Source organism: Schistocerca piceifrons, chromosome 3, assembly GCF_021461385.2.
Source record: "Schistocerca piceifrons isolate TAMUIC-IGC-003096 chromosome 3, iqSchPice1.1, whole genome shotgun sequence".
Taxonomy (NCBI): domain Eukaryota; kingdom Metazoa; phylum Arthropoda; class Insecta; order Orthoptera; family Acrididae; genus Schistocerca; species Schistocerca piceifrons.
In genome coordinates, this window is record NC_060140.1 from 757,667,535 (window position 1) to 757,689,693 (window position 22,159).

At 38.8% G+C, this 22,159-nt stretch overlaps 1 protein-coding gene across 1 annotated transcript in view; it reads right to left on the minus strand.

The window, feature by feature from the left end:
- The window catches only part of LOC124788324 (nucleoprotein TPR-like), a 393,071-nt gene that overhangs the window by 287,666 nt on the left and 83,246 nt on the right, over positions 1-22,159 (minus strand). The window contains exon 9 of the mRNA XM_047255562.1: positions 18,755-18,829. Coding sequence (XP_047111518.1) covers positions 18,755-18,829 — 75 coding nt within the window. The remainder of the gene's footprint in view (positions 1-18,754; positions 18,830-22,159) is intronic.

Sequence of the window (22,159 nt, forward strand, 5' to 3'; positions counted from 1 at the left end):
TTTGTGTTGTTTTTTGTCACACTGAACTTCAGTGAAGATTGTTTTTCAAAGAATCATGATTAAGTTCAAATAGTGTTCACTATTCAAATAAAAACATGTAGTAATCATGATCCAGACCTTAAAGATTCAGTTCATGTTGATTAGCACAGTCATATAATTTTTTTTAACAATTCAGTGACACCAGTAGAGATTACACATGGTTCAGTCACATGTTAATGTAACCACAGTATACGTGTGACATAAAATGTGATAACCACTCATAGATAGCAGGTGGTAGTGCTAGCAGTGGAGTGTATATAAAGCATGTTGGGGTGGGGATGTGAAAAATGGTGCAGTTGTTGTCATAATGCAGAGACAGCGTGATTTATGTGACATCCAAATGAGCATGATCATTGGCTTTTTGGGACAAAAGTGGAAGTATTTCTGAAACAGCTAAGTTTGTAAACTGTTTGCATGCCACCACGGTTAAAGTATACTGAGCCTTGCAAAACAGCGCAGCCCAAATCTGGTGCCGAGACAACTGTAGTGCATCACGGGTGATAGACGACTGGGATGAATGACGACTGTGGACATGTATATGAGCAAACAGATGTGCAAGTGTCGAGCAACTGGCTGCCCAGATGAACCAAGGGGCTACCAACATTGTACCTTCAATGATCGTTCACTAAATGTTGCTGTTTAGGGACCTAACTGCTGTTCATCAGCGACAAAGGGTGGAATTTGCTTGGCAATACCACAATTGGACATCCACTGAGTGGCAAAAGGTGGACTTTTCAGATGAATTGGACAGATGGCCATTCACACATATGGCACAAAATACCTGAAAGCAAACACCCTGCTTGCACAATGGGCTGGAGCAGGGCTTCCCAACGTGAGGTCCGTGGACCCCTTAGGGGTCCGCTGGCTCTTTCTAGGGGGTCCGTGGCCACCTTTCACCAAATCGTGTAATGAGTTAAATTATTGAATAAAAATGAGAAAATCAAATTTATCACTCTTTTTAATTTTTCTTTCGTGTGAAAAACGTGTACTTTTACTTCAGGTCGTATTCCCACGCAGCCTTTGCGGTTCCTAAGTGAGAACGCATACACAGTTTAGTGCTGGAGAATGCGGCTTTTCTGATTGACTGTTTCGCAACAATACGGGGGTCTTTTGTGCACCGGCTCATGGCACTAGATGCGCTGAAACCTTTTACGCATGCGCGGAGCGAGCTTTGTCGATCAATCACAGTGCTCGCTGGCACGTATGCAGCCCCAGGCATCATTAAATGTTAAACTTGCTTTGTCAGCGCATTACCTTTTTCATAAGTCGATTTTTGACCTGTTTATTACCTCTAACATGGATTGGTGGCTTAAGTCAGGATCATTGAAGAAGGGTGCAATTTCTCCATTGCCTTCACAACAAGGGAAGTTTCCAGTTGAAATGAATGAGGAGGGAGGATGACCAAAGGAAGAACAATCACAAGAAGCTCCACAGCCGGATTTATTATGTGAAAACACTGCAAGTACTCCATTGGTTGCAATATCCTGTGGAAGTGGAATAACCAAGATGTGTAAGAACAACGAAAGCTATTTAGAAATGGGCTTTATGGAGACAAAGGAAGGTAAAGCTCAGTGTGTAATTTGTGCAAGAGTCCTTCCGAACAGTTCAATAGTTCCAGTTAAATTGCGCCGTCATTTTGAAGGTACTCACCCAGATTTCCAGGCTAAAGACATCTATTTTTTCAAAAGGAAGAGTGCTGAACTAGCTGCTTCTCAGCACTGCATGAAACTTCATGCACAAACAATTAATGAAAAATCATTAAAAGCTTCTTTCTTGGTTAGTTATTGAGTGGTAAAAACAGGCAAAGCTCATACCATTGCAGAAAATCTCATAAAGTTGTGTGTTAATGATAATGTTTCTTGCATGCTAGACGAAAAGGCAGTAAAGCTTGTATCTTCGGTGCCATTATCAAACAATACTGTCAAGAGATGCATTGTTGACATGTCAACTGATGTGAAAGACACAATTCATTTTCTCTGCAGATAGATGAATCCACTGATGTTGCAGGATTAGCGATTTTATTGGCTTTTGTCCGTTATGAGTATTCTGGATGTTTTGAGGAGGACCGCTTATTGTGCAGACCACTACCTGCAAACACAACAGGTACTGAAATATTCTATCTATTGGATGATTTTTTAAGGACTAACGAAGTTTCATGGTCTAGTTACATAGATGCGTGCACAGATGGTGCAAAAGCTATGATGGGTCCTACAGTCGGAGCAATAACAAAAATAAAAGAAAACGCCAAGAATTGCAGCAGTAGTCGTCGTGCTCTCCACAGATACGCTTTAGCTACGAAACCAATGCCTGTTTCGTTCAAAAAAGTTTTAAACGAATCCATTCAAATCATTAACTACATAAAATCAAGGCCGTTGAAGTCAAGACTTTTCACAATACAGTGTGAAGATATGGCAAGCCTTCATTGTCCCCTGCCTCTCCACACAGAAGTGAGGTGGCTCTCACATGGATTCGCACTCTCTCGGTTGTACGAATTAAGATTGGAAGTCTTAGCTTTCCTTTTGGAGCGTAACACCAAATTAGCAGACTTTATTAATGACGAAAATTGGCAGTGTATACTAGCCTATTTGTCAGATATTTTCTCCAAAACGAATATTTCACTCCAAGGGCAAAGTGAAACAAAGGTCACTGTTATTGACAAAGTTTGAGCATTCATGAGAAAAATCAATTTTTGGGCAGAGAGTGTCGAGGAGGTGGAGGTCGAGTGTTTTCCTCTTCTCAAGGAGTTTTTGAAAAACAAAACATTGGCACTAGGGAAGAATTTGTATCATCAAATCCTGGAACATCTCCGAACTTGATGTCATTGTTGCAGCATTATTTCCCAACAGCTAAAGATGAGAAGCTGCAGAAATACGAATGGGTGGTCAACCCATTCACTGTATCCAAAAAGCCGAACATTCTATCATCTAATGAATATGAGTTGTTGATAGAAATTGCCACAGACCCTACCTTGAAATCAAGTTTTGACATTGATGGTTACTCACACTTTTGGATAACAAGAAATACTACCCCCTTGTTGAAAAGGCAAAACATGTATTTCTTCCATTGCCACAACATACATGTGTGAATCTGGATTCTCAATCTATGCTGCCCACAAAATTAAGTACCGAAGCTGTCTAGATGCGGAACCAGACATCCGTCTCCAGTTGTCAAGAATTGAACCCAACTTTTCAAAATTATGTCAGCAGAAGCACCCTCAACCATCACATTAGGATTCCCTTGTTATTCCTACAGACTCATCTATAGTAAAGAAGAAAGCATTTTTCTTCGTAGATGTTCAGTGAACGTACCTGAACTATAGCTCTGTAGGAATTTTGTTTCTGTCTTCTATCATTTGCAAAATAATTATTAATTGAATTCTATTGGCATTGATATTTTTGTTACGAAAATTAAAATGATCTCTAAAGCTAATTTCTTTTCTTTATAATATATTCCATCCTCTCAGTTAAAAATATGGCCTACCTATACTTCAATTACAATTACTTTCTATTACTCTGACACTATATTGTGGCAACTGGCTGCGAGCGTAAACAAATGAGGACTTTTCATGTGCCACCTTGAAAAAGTAAACCACCTCAGCCACAATTGTTTCCTTTGAGAAAAAAAGTCTTATGTTCTATGAAATGCTTTGTCTTCTTATATAGAAATAAGTGAGTCTGTTTGTTTGTTTTCCTAATTTTTTTTACAGTCGAGGCTGACTGCCACGATATAGTGTCCAAGTAGTAGTTGAAGCTGTCAGCTGTGGCTAAACTGTTGCCATGCCGCCTGCCAGTTGCCAGCTACCAACTGACAGTACACTGTTGCAAAGCCGCCTGCTAGCTGCCAGCTACGAACTGACAGTTGCCGTTCAGAAGATACGCAAAGACGTAAAAATAACTAGACTTTCCAAGCTGTTTACATGGGCACGAAAATCGATTGTGGAACTGGAAAACGGCTTCATAAAAGCAGATTTCCAGAATCGATTTTGAAGTGTTTACCTGTCCAACCAAAAGAGGAACTGGGACATCGGCTAACGAAATCCGGTTTTGGAAACGCATGTAAACTGGGTGAATGTATTCCCACACATTGCACAACAGATGCAACAATAGTCCTTTAAAGGCAATTCCTTGGCCCCTTTCCTTTCATGATGTGTTTGTATCCCGAATCATGGGTCTGCCTCTTTTCTTCACAGCCGCACGGCAGGGTGCCATGTCATAACGGATTGTGCGGCCGCTCCCACCGGAGGTTCGAGTCCTCCCTCGTGTGTGTGTGTGTGTGTGTGTGTGTGTGTGTGTGTGTGTGTGTGTGTGTGTGTGTTTTGTCCTTAGCAGAAGTTAAACTTAGGTTAATAGCGTGTAAGACTAGGGACCGATGACCTCAGCAGTTAAGTCCCATAGACTTTATATACATCTGAACATTTTTCTTCGGATTTCACGAAAACACACACACACACACACACACAAACGAAATATGCATGCTCCTTACACAACAGTACCCAAACAGTGGAAGTGAACAGACCACAAGCGGGAGCTTGTCAACAGCGAACAGTTTGGACGTGACATTGATTGCTCTTTGAGGATGGCAGCTCCAACGTGTGAAATGTCAATTACCAAGTAATTTTAATCAGACTATAGTGTGCTGAACAAAGGGAGTAAATCTACTAGTAAGTGTCTGGATACAGCAGGAATTCAAACTGGATTGTTAATTTCAAGTTGTTTTCATTCATCTCTAAACCAAAGACTATTGATACTTCGGGGGGGGGGGGGGGGGGTCATTGGGAACATAGCACTTGCTTTAAGAAGCTTTCAGTTCCCATAGGTTTCATTCTGAAATTTAAAGTTACTGTGCTCTTGACTGTCTCGGGGTCCACCGTGGATTTTCGACTGAAGAAGGGGTCTGCCAGCTGAAAAGATTGGGAAGCCCTGGGCTGGAGAATGTTTTTGTGGTATCTGCTGTATGACCTCTTCCATCCCCTAAGCAGTTTGTTTTTCCTCAGCACAATAATTCAACAGGTCATACAGTTTGCAGTGTACCTGTGTGGTTGAAGAGCACCAGCATGAGTTAACCATACTCCCCTGGCCACCGAAGTCCCCGAATTTAAACCCTACTGAGAATCTGTGGCATCACCTACATTGGGCTGTTTGCACCAGGGGTTCTCAGCAGAGAAACTTAGCACAACTGGCTATGGCACTGTTGTCGGTATGGTTCCATAACACTTTCAGTACCCTGCAGAACCTCTCTGACTCTCTTCCTGTACGTCCCACAGCAGTCTGCACCCCAAAAGGTTGTTATCCAGGCTTTTGACAAGTGGTCACATTAATGTGACTTGACAGTGTGTGAAATCAAAAAAACAACAACAACAACTTCGTATGACAAAGCATTACTTGGAGCCCACTCCGATCCTGCTTGAATTGTTCTAGTCATTGCCAATAGTGTTCAATACCAGTGGACAGTATGAAACTTATGCAATTGTGTTAATGAAAATATGTCAATCAGTATCCCGACAGTGCCATTCTTTCCCCAAAAGAATAACAGATAGGGAAGTGGGAAATGCGATGGTAATGAAGTGTCAGTCCTTTTCCGTAAGTACTGAATGAAAGTTATCCAACTAATTCTTGCTCAAATCAGGACACGTTACAATCATGCAGGCATCAGCACTATTTGCATCTTTTATCAACAGATAGCTCAAGAGGAAAAAGTCCCCAAAAAAATTTATTGAAGAGGTATATTACACTCTTTGAAACTGTAGTAGTTTTGTTTTCTCTGTTTTCTGATCTCTGTTTATTGTTATTGTTACTATTATTATTATTATTATTATTATTATTATTATTATTGCCACCACCATTCTAATTTAAAATCAGTTACTTAGTAATCATTGAAAGCTAAGTTCAATAGGTTAGTGTTGTGTTTATATCCAAACAAAATGTTGTCACTAGTTGAAAGTAATCTCTGATGAAACAAATTATAAAAATCCAAATGGGGTCCTCTTTCCTGTAGTCATTTAACAATGCAGACATGTTAATAGTAAAGGAGAATTTTTTCCAATAAAATCAGTGAACAGTAACTGTAAATTACTTACTATAAAACTGTGTTACTTTACATTCAGAAATGAGTGCTCTGCCTGCCTATTTAGGAAGAAGGTAAGAATGATTCAACACTAATATGTTATATTAGAAAAATTAACATGGACAGCACAACAATCTGCAAATACAAAGTATTTAGTATGTTAATTTATGTTTATTTGTAATATTAGGTACTAATCCATTTCTGTTTTATTTTCAATCACTACAAATGAATCTAATTTGATAAAGCATAAAAAAGCAGAAAGGTATAAGGAAGGTAGTAAACAGGAAACACCAAACATTCAACAAAAAACAATGTCCATAAAACCAAGCAAGTGGTGACTACTTATCTGCCGTAGTATAGGCTTTCACCAGGCAGTGGTTACATGATAGTCTAGTTCTTTTATTTTTTTCACATGGGACTAGTGCCTGGAAAGCACAACTTAAAATCTTTAGTGGTTTCAGGCATAATGGTAGGTCCAGTATATGAGTGTGTCAGTACAGTTGACTGCTGCTAGATGGCAAAGGACAGGTTGAGCAAGCACACTGGCATTTTTGCTGCTTCTGGATTGGTCTACGCACATCAGTAATAGAGACTCTATGCCCATCATTTTTAACCATGGGGTAAATGTTTAGTGTGTTAGCAGAGAATAGCCACAGCTCAAAAATGAACTGCATACTGTGCGAGTGGAAGTCAGTGCAGTAAAATTATGAACTCAAGAAATTGACAGGTATGACACCACCACTGCAGGAATGGTAGTGGAAAATCTTTTCCTGGAACTCGCAGATCCCTGTGCTCCAGCTGAATGTGCAAATTATGTACAAGGCAACATATGCATTCCAGTATGAATAAACACGGGGGCAGAATTAGAAGGGCAGGTTCTAGTTGTAGATGACAGCAGGTCTTGCCACCAGCAATTCCCTACTTGAATGAATGGGAGTAAAGATGTCCATCCACTGGTTTTCATAAAAATCATTCTGTGGTGTTTTGCTTAATTACTGGGGTGATGAGCAATGAATTTGGTTTGTCACCAGTCAGTTGCATGACACTGCAAAAATATACCAAGATTACGCAATATTTGAACATGGGTTCTTGGCTAAATATTGTTTGGCAGGAATACATATGTGGTCCTGCAGTGATGTATTAAACCCCAAAATGTACGTAGTTTGTGACAGTATTGTAAGAAATAACTGATTAAAGTGAAGTACTGGGACTGCGAGATAACACAGATAAATATCTTGCAGATACTACAAAACAAACTGAATACTGTGATAACTTGTCAAGGTTCCTGACAAAAATATTAAGGAAGTTCTGGTGGCAGTAGACAATCTCAATTTGCAACAAAAGGATAGATTGTTGGGACAAATTATGCAAGCTGCCAACGGAAACAGTGAAACTTGATACAGACAAGGATGCAGGATGACTCTCCACGAATGTAATAGCCATATGAGACACACGAATGATGCTTCGCGCACTGAGTACCATAACAGACGTTCAGAATGGTAGTGTAACAGCTGCTGCAATCTGACCAATGGACAAGAGAGGCACAAAAGACACAGTAATAAATATGGTTATTAGGACAAGAAAGGAAGATTACGCAGATCTGGATGCCAATATACCAAAGAAAAGTGATCCAGTGATACTGAATGCGACCACTGGCTGTCTCAAACAACTTGCTGGTGACACAAGTACAAGCAGCTCCAAATAAAATCAATTCGTATGATACAGCATGGAGATAAGTTAGACTAGGATGTTATAGATCACATGCATGTACAGGTGCAGCTGAAGGAGTGTGGGGGGTCACCCACGGGTGCAGCTGGGCAGAGGTGGGCAAACAAACTTAGCAACAGGCTTGCATCAGGCCATGGTGTACAGAATCTTACTGCAGTGGCTGAGCATACACAGGCAGGGGTGACACAATAATTTATGGCTGTGCAGAATGCTTACACTAGGGCCACCTGGCAGGTAGCCTATACTACCTGTGCCCTCCAATGATTTTGACAACGGCAGCATTGGAACTGCCCGAGTTAGACTAGTCACAAGCCTGAGGGTACACAAAAAACCAATGTCAAATAAACACTCATCACTATGTGTAGTGAAGAAATATTAGTAGAAGCTGTACCTTAAAAGGGTGCGAGCTTAGTGCCACAATGCCGGAATGTACTATAAAGTAAAAGAGGATAAAAAATTTTGAAGCTTCCTATAAACAGTGTGAAGGTATTATTCACAGCTAGAGAGCATATCAGGCATAAGAAGTAGCAGGTTTGCCAAGAAATGGCAGTACTCAACGCTGTAGTGGAGCATGCTTTTACTGGGGGTAGCAGAATCGTCCTAGGGATTGAGGTTTTTTATGCGAAAAGGAAGGAATAATTGACTTTCCCAGGGATAGAACTGAGATACAGGTACGGGGCCATGAGGTTGTGGAAAACTTAAATCACATCACCATGTTATCGGCAAGTGAACGTATGTATGGTAGGTATTGAGTATGAACCACTACAAAACATCAATGGCACAAGTTCAATTAATTTGACAAAAGTGATTAACAAGACAGAGGAAGATAGTGACTTAAACCATCAGAACCATGGAGAGTTAAGATCTCTCTTAATGCAATATTCCTATGTGTTTGAGGAAAAACTCACACTCTTAAAAGAAAATTGTCTGCTTGTTGCAAGTGAAGGCTCATGAAGCATTATGTTTGTGCCCTGCATTGAACCACTAGCTAATCGTAAGTGAATAACAAAATTAAATAAATACCTGACTGGGCATAACTGAGCTGCTGGAAGGTCCATATTACAGTCCTCTAAATTTGAGATTGGAGAAACGTATGATGTGATACAAGAAATTATTCGGATAGTAAAGGGAGACAAATATTTAATAGTCATGGGGGACTGGAATTCAATAGTAGGAAAAGGAAGAGAAGGAAAGTAGTAGGTGAATACGGATTGGAGGTAAAGAATGAGGAAGCTGCCTGGTAGAATTTTGCACAGAGCATAACTTAATCTTAACTAATACTTGGTTTAAGAATCACAAACGAAGGTTGTATACTTGGAAGAGGCCTGGAGACACTGGAAGGTTTCAGACAGATAGTGTAATGGTAAGACAGAGATTTAGGAACCAGGTTTTAAATTGTAAGACATTTACAGGGGCAGAAGTGGATTCTGACCACGATTTATTGGTTATGAACAGTAGAATAAAACTGAAGAAACCGCAAAAACATAGGAATTTAAGGAGATGGGACCTGGATAAACTGCAAGAACCAGATGTTGTTGAGAGTTTCGGAGCGAGCATTAGGGAACACACGACAAGAACAGGGGAAAGAAATACAACAGAAGAAGAATGGGTAGCTTTGCAAGATGAAATAGTGAAGGCAGCAGAGGACCAAATAGGTAGACAGACAACGGTTAGTAGAAATCCTTGGGTAACAGAAGTGATATTGAATTTAACTGATGAAAGGAGAAAATATAAAAATGCAGTGAATGAAGCAGGCAAAAAGGAATATAAACATCGCAAAAATGAGACTGGCAGGAATGCAAAATGGCTACGCAGGGATGACTAGAGGACAAATGTAAGGATGTAGAAGCGATGGCTAGAGGACAAATTTAAGGATGTAGAAGCATGTATCACTAGGGGTAAGATAGATACTGCCTACAGGAAAATGAAAAGAGACCTTTGGAGAAAAAAGAGAACCACCTGTAAGAAAATCAAGAGCTCAGACAGAAAGCCAGTTCCAAGCAAGAAGGGAAAACAGAAAGGTGGAAGGAGTATATAGAGGGTCTACACAAGAGTGATGTACTTGAGGGCAATATTATGGAAATGGAAGAGGACTTCGATGAAGATGAAATGGGAGATATGAATTTGACAGAGCACTGAAAGACCTAAGTTGAAACAAGGCTCCAGGAGTAGACAACATTCCATTAGAACTAGCCGTTGGAGAGCCAGTCATTACAAAACTCTTCTATCTACTGAGCAAGATGTATGAGACAGGTGAAATACTCTCAGATTTCAAGAAGAATATAATAATTCCAATCCCAAAGAGAGCAGGCATTGTGAGGTGCGAAAATTACTGAACTATCAGGTTAATAAGTCACAGCAGCAAAACACTAACACAAATGGAAAAACTGGAAGAAATCAACCTCAGGGAAGATCAGTTTTGATTCCGTAGAAAAGTTGCAACATGTGAGGCTATAACGACCCAAAGACTTATCTTAGAAGATAGATTAAGGAAAGGCAAACCTACATTTACAGTATTTGTAGACATATTTAAAGCTTTTGACAATGGTGACTGGAATACTCTCTTTCAAATTCTAAAGGTGACAGGAGTAAAATACAGGGAGCAAAAGGCTATTTACAATTTGTACAGAAACCAGAAGGCAATTATGAGGTTTTCTGATGACACTGTAATTCTGTCAGAGACAGCAATGGACCTGGAAGAGCAGCTGAACAGAATGGACAGTGTTTTGAAAGGAGGATATAATATGAGCTCCAACAGAAGCAAAACAAGGATAATGGAATGTAGTCAAATTAAATCAGGTGATGGTCAGGGAATTAGATTAGGAAATGAGACACTTAAAATAGTAAATGAGTTTTGCTATTTGGAAAGCTTTGCTATTTGGGGAGCAAAATAACTGACGATGGTTGAAGTAGAGAGGATATAAAATATATACTGGCTGTGGCAAGGAATGTGTTTCTGATGAAGAGAAATTTGATAACATTGAGTATAGATTTAAGTGTCAGGAAGTCTTTTCTGTAAGTATTTGTATGGAGTGTAGCCATGTGTGGAAGTGAAACATGGACAATATGTAGTTTAGACAAGAAGAGAATAGAAGCTTTCAAAACGTGGTGCTACAGAATAATGCTGAAGATTAGATGGGTAGATCCTGTAACTCATGAAGAGGTACTGAGTAATATTGGGGAGAAGAGGCATTTGTGTCACAACTTGACTAGAAGAAGGGATCGGTTGGTAGGACACATTCTGAGGCATCAAGAGATAACCAATTTAGTATTGGAGGGAAGTGTGGAAGGCAAAAGTCATAGAGGAAGACCAAAATATGAATACACTAAGCAGATTCAGAAGGATGTAGGTTGCAGTAGTTACTTGGAGATGAAGAAGCTTGCGCAGGATAGAGTAGCATGGAGAACTGCATCAAACCAGTCTCTGGACTGAAGACCACAACAACAACAAATCTGGGGGACAGCATAAGGTTGGTGCTCAATGTCTGAGTGATGAACAGGACAATAATTCTGGCAAGAATATGTTCAGAAAACCTTTAAGAACTGCAAACCTTCTATGGTGTATGCTACAAATCTTGTACATATCGTAACGGGACAGTCATTTGGACATTGAGTCATGTCCTTATATTTATTTATGTAGCACGCAGTTACCAGTTTGAAGTGTTACCATTCGAATTAAATGTTACTGCAGGAATTTTTATCCCTGCTCTTGACTGAGTGTCAGGCCCCAAGTTGCTCATTAGAGTGTTAGTCTACATAACCACTTAATTGGAATGAGCATTTGGAAGGAAAATCTTGATCTGGAATTGATCACTGGGCAAATCAGGGCAGGCTGCCTGTTGGCAAACCCAAAAATATGTGTTTGTCCATATGCAGCAGTTTGTACTTAGTCAGGCTTAAAATGACCTGTCACTGAACTGGCTGCTAAGTAAACGTCCACTGGGAGTGGAGCAGCGGACATTCAACACCCTCAAAACAGGAGCTAGGTGGAGAAATGGTGTTTTACCACCCTGATTTTACAAAGGCTTAATGATGGATGCATACCTGTTCTAGTTTGCCAAGTGTGACTAGAGATGAGACAATCATAACAAGCAGTTTTGCACATAATTTCTTTATGTCCTGTGGAAGATCTTACTCAGCCAACAAAATCAAGATGTTAGTGTGTGCCTTTAAAAGATTTCACTACTATTTACTGGGATACCCTACTAAGGTCTACACAGACCATCGAGCACTGAGCTTAGCAATCAGTTGTACATCATCACACACTTAATTCGCCACATGGTGCGTCTCCTTACAAGGCTACAGCTATAAGATCATGTATGCATAACAGATACTCAAAATGTCGTCGTGGGCACACACTCAATGCTGCCAGAAGGCTTCGAACAGGTCAACATAGCTGCTGGAGTTGGTCAAAATAAGCAAACATTAGTCATAAAGGACAGTATGCACTGTAAGCATGCCGAATATATTAGCAAAAAGAGTGATATCTAACTATGATAATATAGATCGACAACAAATATTTAAAAAATACTTTCTGCAATCAAAGGCTGTTCCAAATTCCACCAATGTTACCAAATTAAGTATTTTCCAATTCGTCAGGCACCATTATTCATTACAATAAGATTTTCTAGATCAAGGTTACAGCAATGTGTAGAAATGGAACTATGCCGCATCAACATCATGAAGAAAGCATTCCATATAGATGTCATTAAATAAAAATTGTGAGTTCCGCATTTAGTAGTGGATTATCAGAAAACTCTACGCTTACTTTATAGCTCTTGCACTTATGAGCCAAGTTAGTCCTCTTCATGAATTTTTTGGTATGCAAAATGATTGCCATTTCCGTATGTGCAACTTCTGACTTATCTAACCACCTAATAGAATAAAACTCAAAATCTGAACCATAATATGGATTTCTTTTTGTTGCTACATTTCAATACATTGTAGAGCATTTTTGAGAAAAATGCTGCCCTTGGAAACATGCAGCAAAAATGTCAAATAACGTTATGCAGGAAACATTTCTCAAAATAATTTAGGTGTTCCTAACTCTGCTGCAGGAACTTATTTTTCCCATTCTGACAAATGAAATTAAGGAAATTACACAGGAATAGTAAAAATATAAGCAGATGTGAGATTTTCTCAGGATACTGATGGAAAATATTGAGACTGAGTTGTATGCAAGACACTACAAAACACCAAAAATCAAAGATTGTGAATTACAAGCTTTTGTCTGTCCCAATTACCCTTGTGAAGTCCTTTGTTACCACAATATGTAGAAGTTCCAAAACGTGTGAACTCAGTCGGCTACATCTTAACCTTATGAATAATTTTCATAAAAATATTTTCAAAATTAACATCCCTCTTACACTTTAACTGCTGTAGATGAGGTAACTTGTCATGCACCATTGCTCCCCAAGTGCGGATACCATGCCATTTGATTTTGCTGATGCGCTACTGACATGTTTACACGTGCATTTCTACCAACCTCTCACTGCTGCGGACAAGTTGCTTTCATATGCCAGTGAATAAAGAACTATCGAGTATTTATCATACAACATATGTTCCTCTTTACATGCTCTCATTTGCAAAATAACTTCATTTTGATATCTTGAACCATTTATGAAATATGACCATATTATTCCCAATATGCAGGGACAGAAATTGGCAAGCTGTGTGCAGCTTTCTGTCAAATGCGAAATTCAATAACTCAAGAATGAAATGAGATATCATTCTGCTCTCAATTGTAAATAAAATTTCGATAGCTTATCTACAATTCACACATGGAAATGTATGAACTAAAACCAACCATACACAAAGTTTATGCAATGCATTTTTACCTCTGCAAACTCTTTACAATTTTGTGCAATGTTTTACTAAATTTGATGCAGCACAGTAACTATGACATAACGAAAAGAAATTCAGTCTTTTAAGAAATGAAGATATGATACTGTAAGATGTGCAGAAATCAATTTTTTTCAGCACATAGTTTTCTTAAAATCAAATGGAAGTATTCCACAGGGGCCATAATGCTGTCTCACCACATATAGCAGCATCAGGCAAGCAGTACAGCCAAAACGAAGCTGCACTCAGCACAGAATGCAGACAGCATAACATCAACATTACACAGAATTTAACAAAAAATGTTGTGGACTTAGAGCACCCTCTTTGATGAAAATATCATTGCCGCTGAAAAAGACTAATAAAGGTGTCCTGGTATGACAGATGTGAGGGTTCTAGGGCAGCACATGCACTCACAATGAAAGTAACCCAGAATAGTGAATGTGTTATTCAACTTTGGTAATGCTGGTGACAGCAAACGTAGAATGCAGGTTTAGACTATCTGTTCTGCATTGACTACAGTTCCATGAACATGAACTAATTAACATTCTCTGAACTTAAGTTCAAAGAAAACTAATCTTCTGTCTCGACGCATTAGTTGAAGAACAGTTCCAAACTAACAGTACTCAGTTAAATCTCTAGGCAGGTGCTCTCTGTCCATACATGATAATTCTATTCACTGTTCTGTTTCTACTGAAGACTAACCACTGTCTGTCTATCAGCCTCTGTTTCTATCTTACTCAACGACTTGAAGACACAACAAATGTTCTGCAGGAACTCGCTAGCATGACTCTGACTGATTTACAGCTTGCAACTGACAATTTTGGCTCGTGGACTGTTACATAAGCACGCATCTCTCTCTCTGGTGGCACTGCCACTCCAGGGGGCAATTCTTAAGGGCAATGTGACTGGTATGCACGCAGCAATGTTACTAAGGACAGACGTCCACAGTCCTTCTGCTACTCACTGTTGTAAACTCTTCTTGAGTGGTATCTCAAAACACCACACAAACACCAAATTTGGCAAAAAAAAAAGCACTGAATTTGGCAAAAACTTTCAATTTGCAAGAAATACCACCTGAATGGAGAAAAAAGGAAAAAGCACCGAAATTGGAAAAAAGAAAAAAATTACAATGAATGCAACAAAAAAACAACGTATCTGGCAAAAAATAACAACTAAGTAAGTTAAAATAACAATGAATCTGGTAAGAAAAACCACCAAATTTAGATACAAAACAAAACAATTCCTTCCTTTCCCCATGTATCACACATGTTAATGATCTTAATATAATAAGAGGGAAACATTCCACGTGGGGAAAAATATATCTAAAAACAAAGATGATGTGACTTACCAAACGAAAGCGCTGGCAGGTCGATAGACACACAAACAAACACAAACATACACACAAAATTCAAGCTTTTGCAACAAACTGTTGACTCATCAGGAAAGAGGGAAGGAGAGGGAAAGACAAAAGGATGTGGGTTTTAAGGGAGAGGGTAAGGAGTCTGCTTGTGTCTGTATATGTGTGGATGGATATGTGTGTGTGTGTGTGTGTGTGTGTGCGCGCGCGCGAGTGTATACCCGTCCTTTTTTCCCCCCAAGGTAAGTCTTTCCGCTCCCGGGATTGGAATGACTCCTTACCCTCTCCCTTAAAACCCACATCCTTTCGTCTTTCCCTCTCCTTCCCTCTTTCCTGATGAGGCAACAGTTTGTTGCGAAAGCTTGAATTTTGTGTGTATGTTTGTGTTTGTTTGTGTGTCTATCGACCTGCCAGCGCTTTCGTTTGGTAAGTCACATCATCTTTGTTTTTAGACATGTTAATGATCGGCACATCCATTCCTTAAGTCTTCTTTTCTCTGTCCTCTAACCCTATTTGATGAAAATCCCTCGAGCAGGCTAGGAAAAAATGGCTAAAAGACGAATGTGATGAAATTGAAGAACTGGACAGGAAGGGAAGATACGACTTACTATACAACAGAGTAAAGACTATGACATAGGAACAAAACAGAGCAGGAAGTGCTACTATGGAAATTTTGAATAAAGACGAAGAGGTAGTGTACAAAGATCATGACAATGTCCTCCAGAGATGGGAAGAATATATAAAAGAGCTATATGACACAAATAGCAAACCAGAAACTCTGGAACTTGAATCACACAACAGTGTAAGTGATGACGAGAAAGGACAGACCATCATAATGGAAGAAGTAAAGTCTGCCATAGCTGCAATGAAAAATGGCAAAGCGGTAGGTACAGATACAATACCGGGAGAAATACTAAAATGCTTGAACCACGATGGAAATAGAGAAATATTGATGCTATGTAATAAAATATATGACAGTGGTGAATGGCCTGAGGACATTCTGACAACAGTAATGATTCATTTACCGAAAAAACAAGAAACCAAGAAATGCAGCGAGCACAGGACAATCAGCCTCATTTCACATGCAGCCAAAGTGACGTTAAGAATAATTAATAAAAGACTTGAAAAAGTAATGGAGGAGAATCTTGGCGAGGAGAAGTTTGGCTTTAGACGGAATACGGGCACCAGAGATGCAATAGGGCTCCTACGAATCTTGGGAGAAAGGTTTATTGAAAAAGGAAGAGACCTATATATGTGCTTCATCGATCTAGAAAAGGAATTTGACAATGTGGTTTGGGACAAGCTGGCGGCTATAATGAGGGAAAAGAGAGTGGACTGGAAAACCAGAAGACTTAACTCATAATATCTTAATCAAAAAGTTTCAGTTAAAGTGAGAGGGGAAAGTACAAACTGGATCAGAGTAGGAAAAGGAGTAAGACAAGGATACTGTTTATCACCTACTCTTTTCAACCTCTACTTGGAAAATATGATTGACTAATGCTCATTAGATGACAAAGGAGTAGAAATTGGAGGAAGAAGAGTAGGGTGCTTGAGATTTGCTGATGACATGGTCCTTCTAGCAACAGGGGAAAAAGACTTACAGGATTTGGTGCACACCATTGCAACTAATGGAAAAAAATATGGAATGAAAATTAACACAAATAAAACAGAAGTATTGGCACTAGGAGGAAATAAGGAAATAAAAATTATGCTGAATGGAGGAACACTAGAACAGGTGCAAAATTTTAAGTATCTTGGAAGCAGGCTAGACACCGACTGGAAGTGCACCACAGAAATCAAAACAAGAATAGCAATGGCAAAAGAGGTGTTTTATAAGAAAAGGAGAATCTTCTGCAGCAGTCTGGACAGAGAACTCAGAAAGAGACTCATAAAATGTCTTGTATGGAGTGTTCTTCTATATGGCGCTGAAACATGGACTATGAGGAAAAAAGACAGAGAAAGGCTGGAGGCTTTTGAGATCTGGACATGGCGGAAGATGGAAAGAATAAGTTGGATGGACAGAGTAAAAAATGAAGAGGTACTGAGAAGAGTGGGAGAGAAAAGACAGTTACTAGATGTAATAAAGAGAAGAAAAAGAAATTGGATTGGGCATATATTAAAAAAGAATGATGGACTGATAAAAACAGTTTTAGAAGGTTATGTAGAAGGGAAAAGGAAGCGAGGAAGGAAGAGATTCCAGATACTGGATGTAGATGTAGATGTAGACATGATGGACGGCACAACATACAGCAGCCTTAAGAAGGAAGCAATGGATCGCAGAAAATGGAGAGGCAAAGGACCTGCTAATATAGCAGATAACTGATGATGATGATCCCTATTTTCACAAGGTTGGCATGTTCGTTTTTGGATTTGGTGGTGTTAGTGGTAGAGGGTGACCAGATGCCCTCCCTCTCACCACCCCTTTGTTCCACAGGATGGAATTTGTGTACTCCAATTGTCTATGTCTAGTTCTATCCCTTGCAAAAGTGTGCAAATGTTTTCTAAATGTTAGTAAATCATGTAATGAGGCGGGATGTGTATGCCAGCCTAGTATTCACCTACTCAGATGTGGGGAAACGAACTAAAAACCACATCCAGCTGATCAACACACAAGTCCTTGTCAATCTACAGGGTAGATTCAATATGGGGCCAGCACACTTCTCTGAATCCTAGAAACAGCGTGCTAATGTGTGCAGCTATCTGAGTGGGCCAGATTCATTCCTTGTAATAACATGTTTCGATTATTTAAAGGTCTCGTTATATCCATAATGGCTAAGTCAGCTTCCCATATGTAATCAATAAATTACAACTATTTTTCTCCTTTCATTTTAGCAAATAGTAAGACTTCCTACCACACAAAGAACACACAGAAAACTGACTTTGGTAAAAAAGGTACTACACAATAGCAATAGATGTCACCATAGTTGCCATTTGCTCCTTTCTCACATTTTAAAAGGCAACTGAGCTGGTGGCACAGCACAAAATTTGGACAGTATGTCACAAACTTTCCAACAAGTCCAAGTTGTCTGGTGGGCAGCCTCCACAGTCTGTGTGCCACATACACTGCAAGTGCATGTTCGAAATAGCCTGCTTTAGCTGAAAGTTGATGTGGCATTATAGACATTAAAAACATTAAAAGAGAGACTATCTTCATCCAATGTAAGAGATGGTCTGACTGTTCTAATCTAAACAGGTTAATGTAATTGTGTAAGCTTCTAAGGCCAGAGTAAGTTAACATAAAAGTTTTCTGAATATGGTACGGCATCATAGTGTACAAAACTATAGTAGAGAAACATTTTGGCCACTGTTGCAGTGGCCTTCTTCTGGATCTACATTACGAGGTGGTGCCACATGCAGAAAACCTTTCTGTCAACTGAACAAGTTAAGCAAATAAAATAATGATTTCATTGTTCTAACTCCTTTCACATACAATAAAAGACTTTTGAAGGCAATAAACAAGACCATTTTCAGAAACACTATCATAAATAATAAATACAAGAGGAATACTACTGATTCACACATTCCAAGCATCAGCAGTTTCCTGCACCCGGAAAGTCGGGTGGGCTGTGTGTAGATGTTTTGCCTGTTTTAACTATGCTTTATTGTTCTATTGATTACTTCCTGTTGGTGTGAGTTTTTGAAGCTCTATTTTGTAGCAACAATACTACTGTAATCAGTACAACTATAAATATGAATTCCTATTATCATTAATGTAACCTCACTTACTTGTTGTGTAACTCCAGAAATCTCTGCTTCTTCAAAGGACATTTTATTTCTTGCTAGGCTGCCCTCATCGAAAGACTATAAAAAGAAATTTTCAAAAAGTTAAGACACTCAATGGTATGCTACATTACATACCAACACAATACAGGCCACAAGAAGAAAAATATTATCTTTAAACTTTGTTACTAAACTGATGTGAGACATCAATTTACACACAACAATGAAGCCTCCAGGTACTGACATCAGAACATATGGCACTAGACTCTTACTGGTGCGATTATGGATGCACATCAAAAGCCAATCACAACTGCCACCATTTGGCATTTATGCCTGCTTACAGTCCTTCATTTCATTCATCTGAATTGTAGTTCATCTGCATTAAGCAGTTTATGGAAGGCATAGAAAAAAAATTTGTGTGGCCTAACAAGAACTTCAATACAACTCCCAAATGAGAATCCAGTGTCTTAACCACCAGACTATTCTGCCTTTCCAATACTGGACCCATAACGAAAATAATATACAAGCCCATATTTCCTTCTGTCTTATCAGGACAGGTCACTGATTTTCGTTACATACAAACACAGCCATTTTCTTTTAAACATGAAAACAAACACACGGCTGAGTTATTCTCCAAACCTTGTCAAATCTACAAATACCTTTTTAATCTGCTATTGACAAGTTTCTTATTGAAAATCAAGTAAAATTAGATCTTTCTTTTTAAAAACCTGGACAATATTTGTCATTTTCAAAGTAGTGTTGTCCACAACAGAAATTCTGTTTGGATTGGAAGTGTGCACAAGTTTCAGTTATCAAATTAAGGATATGATAAACCAATTGTCTAAATAGTACACATCAGTAGTAATCCCAATTTTATCTTGCTAGACTAAAAACATTTGCATTTAAGGGAAACGTAAAAGTAGACTTACCTAGATTTGAAGAATTAATTTTCTGTGTTACATAGGTCAAATGTTAACTCTCAATAAGATATGAGACTTAGCCAACTCCATTTCCAGCCTACTTGATGACAAAACTAGGGGAAGTTTTTTCTCCAAGACTTATTTAGCTGACGCCTACTTCCAACTATCAATAGGCAGTTGAACATAGTACTCAATGGATTACAAGGGCTTACAGATTCTGTATCTGGCTAGAGAGGCTATTCACAAATATGAAAGGAAGTTCTTCTGATAATTTATGGCATTGACTATTTTCATTTCTATTTTTATAGAACAAAATTACACACTATTATTGATCTGGCAAAACTGTACAAAGACTCCAGAGGTGGACGTTACAGTTAAGTAATTATCCACTTTTGTATAAGCTCACCGTGTGTGTGTGTGTGTGTGTGTGTGTGTGTGTGTGTGTGAACTAGACCCTGACATAGGTAGGAATTCATGTGGTTTCACGCAGATGAAGAGTTTTTTGCTAGGTGCTGATTTTTGGCAGAAAAACATCCAATACCTTTATTTAACCCATTGGCAGTAAAAGGAGAAATAAAAAAAAAAAAGGTCGATTATGATGTAAGTGAAAGATGTTACAGTACTTATTGTAAACCTGCTACACATCATGAGCAAGAAAGATGCAACTGTAAAGAGTTGAGATTGATGCAGATGTAGTTACCAGAATTATTCTGCTGCAACCTCACCAACCAGAGAACCTAGAAGAACCACTGTAAGCATCCAAAGTTGTGCAGTGTCTAATGAATTTGTGTGCAGCTAACTGTTACTGATAGCTGAAATAAGACGGAAGAAGGCACAAAGATACAGCATTTTTATTTAATGGAAGACGTTACTAATTCAAAGTCATGCCACTTTGTTTAAATATTTCAGCATCACCATTTGTATTTGTCTTAGATCAGATACCGGGAGATAAAATGTTGGAAAAGCTAACAATTTATATTGGAGGCATTTTAATCAGTACTGTCGCATGGGAGGTGCAGCTTGAGATACTGAATGATATGCTAACAATTATTCAGAATTCAGAAGTCACTATAACGTAAAATAAAATTGAGTATGGAAAAAAATCAAAACTGGAGGGTTTAATTTCATTCTATTTAATCAACCCAGATCCAGTAAAATTAATAGCCATTGGAGAATGTGTGTCTCCAACTTGTAAAAAAGCAACTGAAAGCTTTTATAGCACTGTGCAGGTTCTATCAAAGGCTTACAGGAGATCAGTGTCTTCCTAATCCACTATTAAAGAAGCTACTGAAGAATGATAATCCATGGAATTGGAATGAAGACCAGTACAATCCTTTTCACAGGGTTAAGAACAGTTTATTTAAATCATCGGCATTGCACCACACAGAACTTTATGAATTCTCTGAAATTTCAACTATGTGAAGTTGACAGATAAATAAAAATCAGATAGTAAACAGGAAATGGTACTTAGCCACTGAGAGTATGAAATATTTACCACTCTATGGTGTTTTGAAAATATCAGATTTCATCTCTTTGGCAGACCACAATAGTGTAGTTATTAACATCACTGTTTGTTGTCTTTCCTCGGGCACTGTAAATTAATGCATAACTGAAAAACAAGGTGAGCAGTACTAATTCAAGAGTAAGCAAATGAAAGGAAAAAGCAAAATCACACTCAGTGAACTTCCAAGATTGTTGGCTGGAACTGAAGGATAACACTGCACACAATCTGTCAGACAAGAAATCAGAATAGATCTACCAAACGTGTAGAGGACAACATTGCAAGCTGTGCTGCACAAAATGAGTAGTTGCATTTAGTGTCACTGGCCGGCATGCTGCGGAAGTTGCCAGTTCACATCCGATCACTAGCAATATTTCAAACAATGGAAAATCCAGGATGGAATGTAACAATATTATGAAGGAAAGTTGCTATTCACCATACAGTGGAGAAGATGAATTGCAGAAAAAAAAGACTCTCATAATTAAAGCTTTCAGCTATTAAGGCCTTCGTCAACAATACCACACACACACACACACACACACACACACACACACGCGCACACGCACACAGGGCAACATTTCTGTTGCCTGAGACTGCAGTCGCGCGCGTGTGTGTGTGTGTGTGTGTGTGTGTGTGTGTGTGTGTGTGTGTGTGATCTATTGTTGATGAACGCCTTAATGGCCAAAAGCTTTAAATGTGCGTCTTTTTGTTGTGCCTATCTGCGACTCAGCATCTCCACTATATGGTGAGTAGCAACTTTCCTTCATAATATTGTCACTAGTAATATTTGTTATTTAGTATTTACCATTTCTAAGAGGTTCTCAAAATTTCTTACATTTGTAATGTTTGCATATTCTGGAATATGTGATGTTTGTGTAAACAGCAATACTCTCCACCCACGAGATAATTCTGTTCTGGCAATACAATAGTGTGTCTAAAAAAAAAACATGCTCCCAGTGCTGTGTTGTACTTCACTCACAGCCCTGTTTT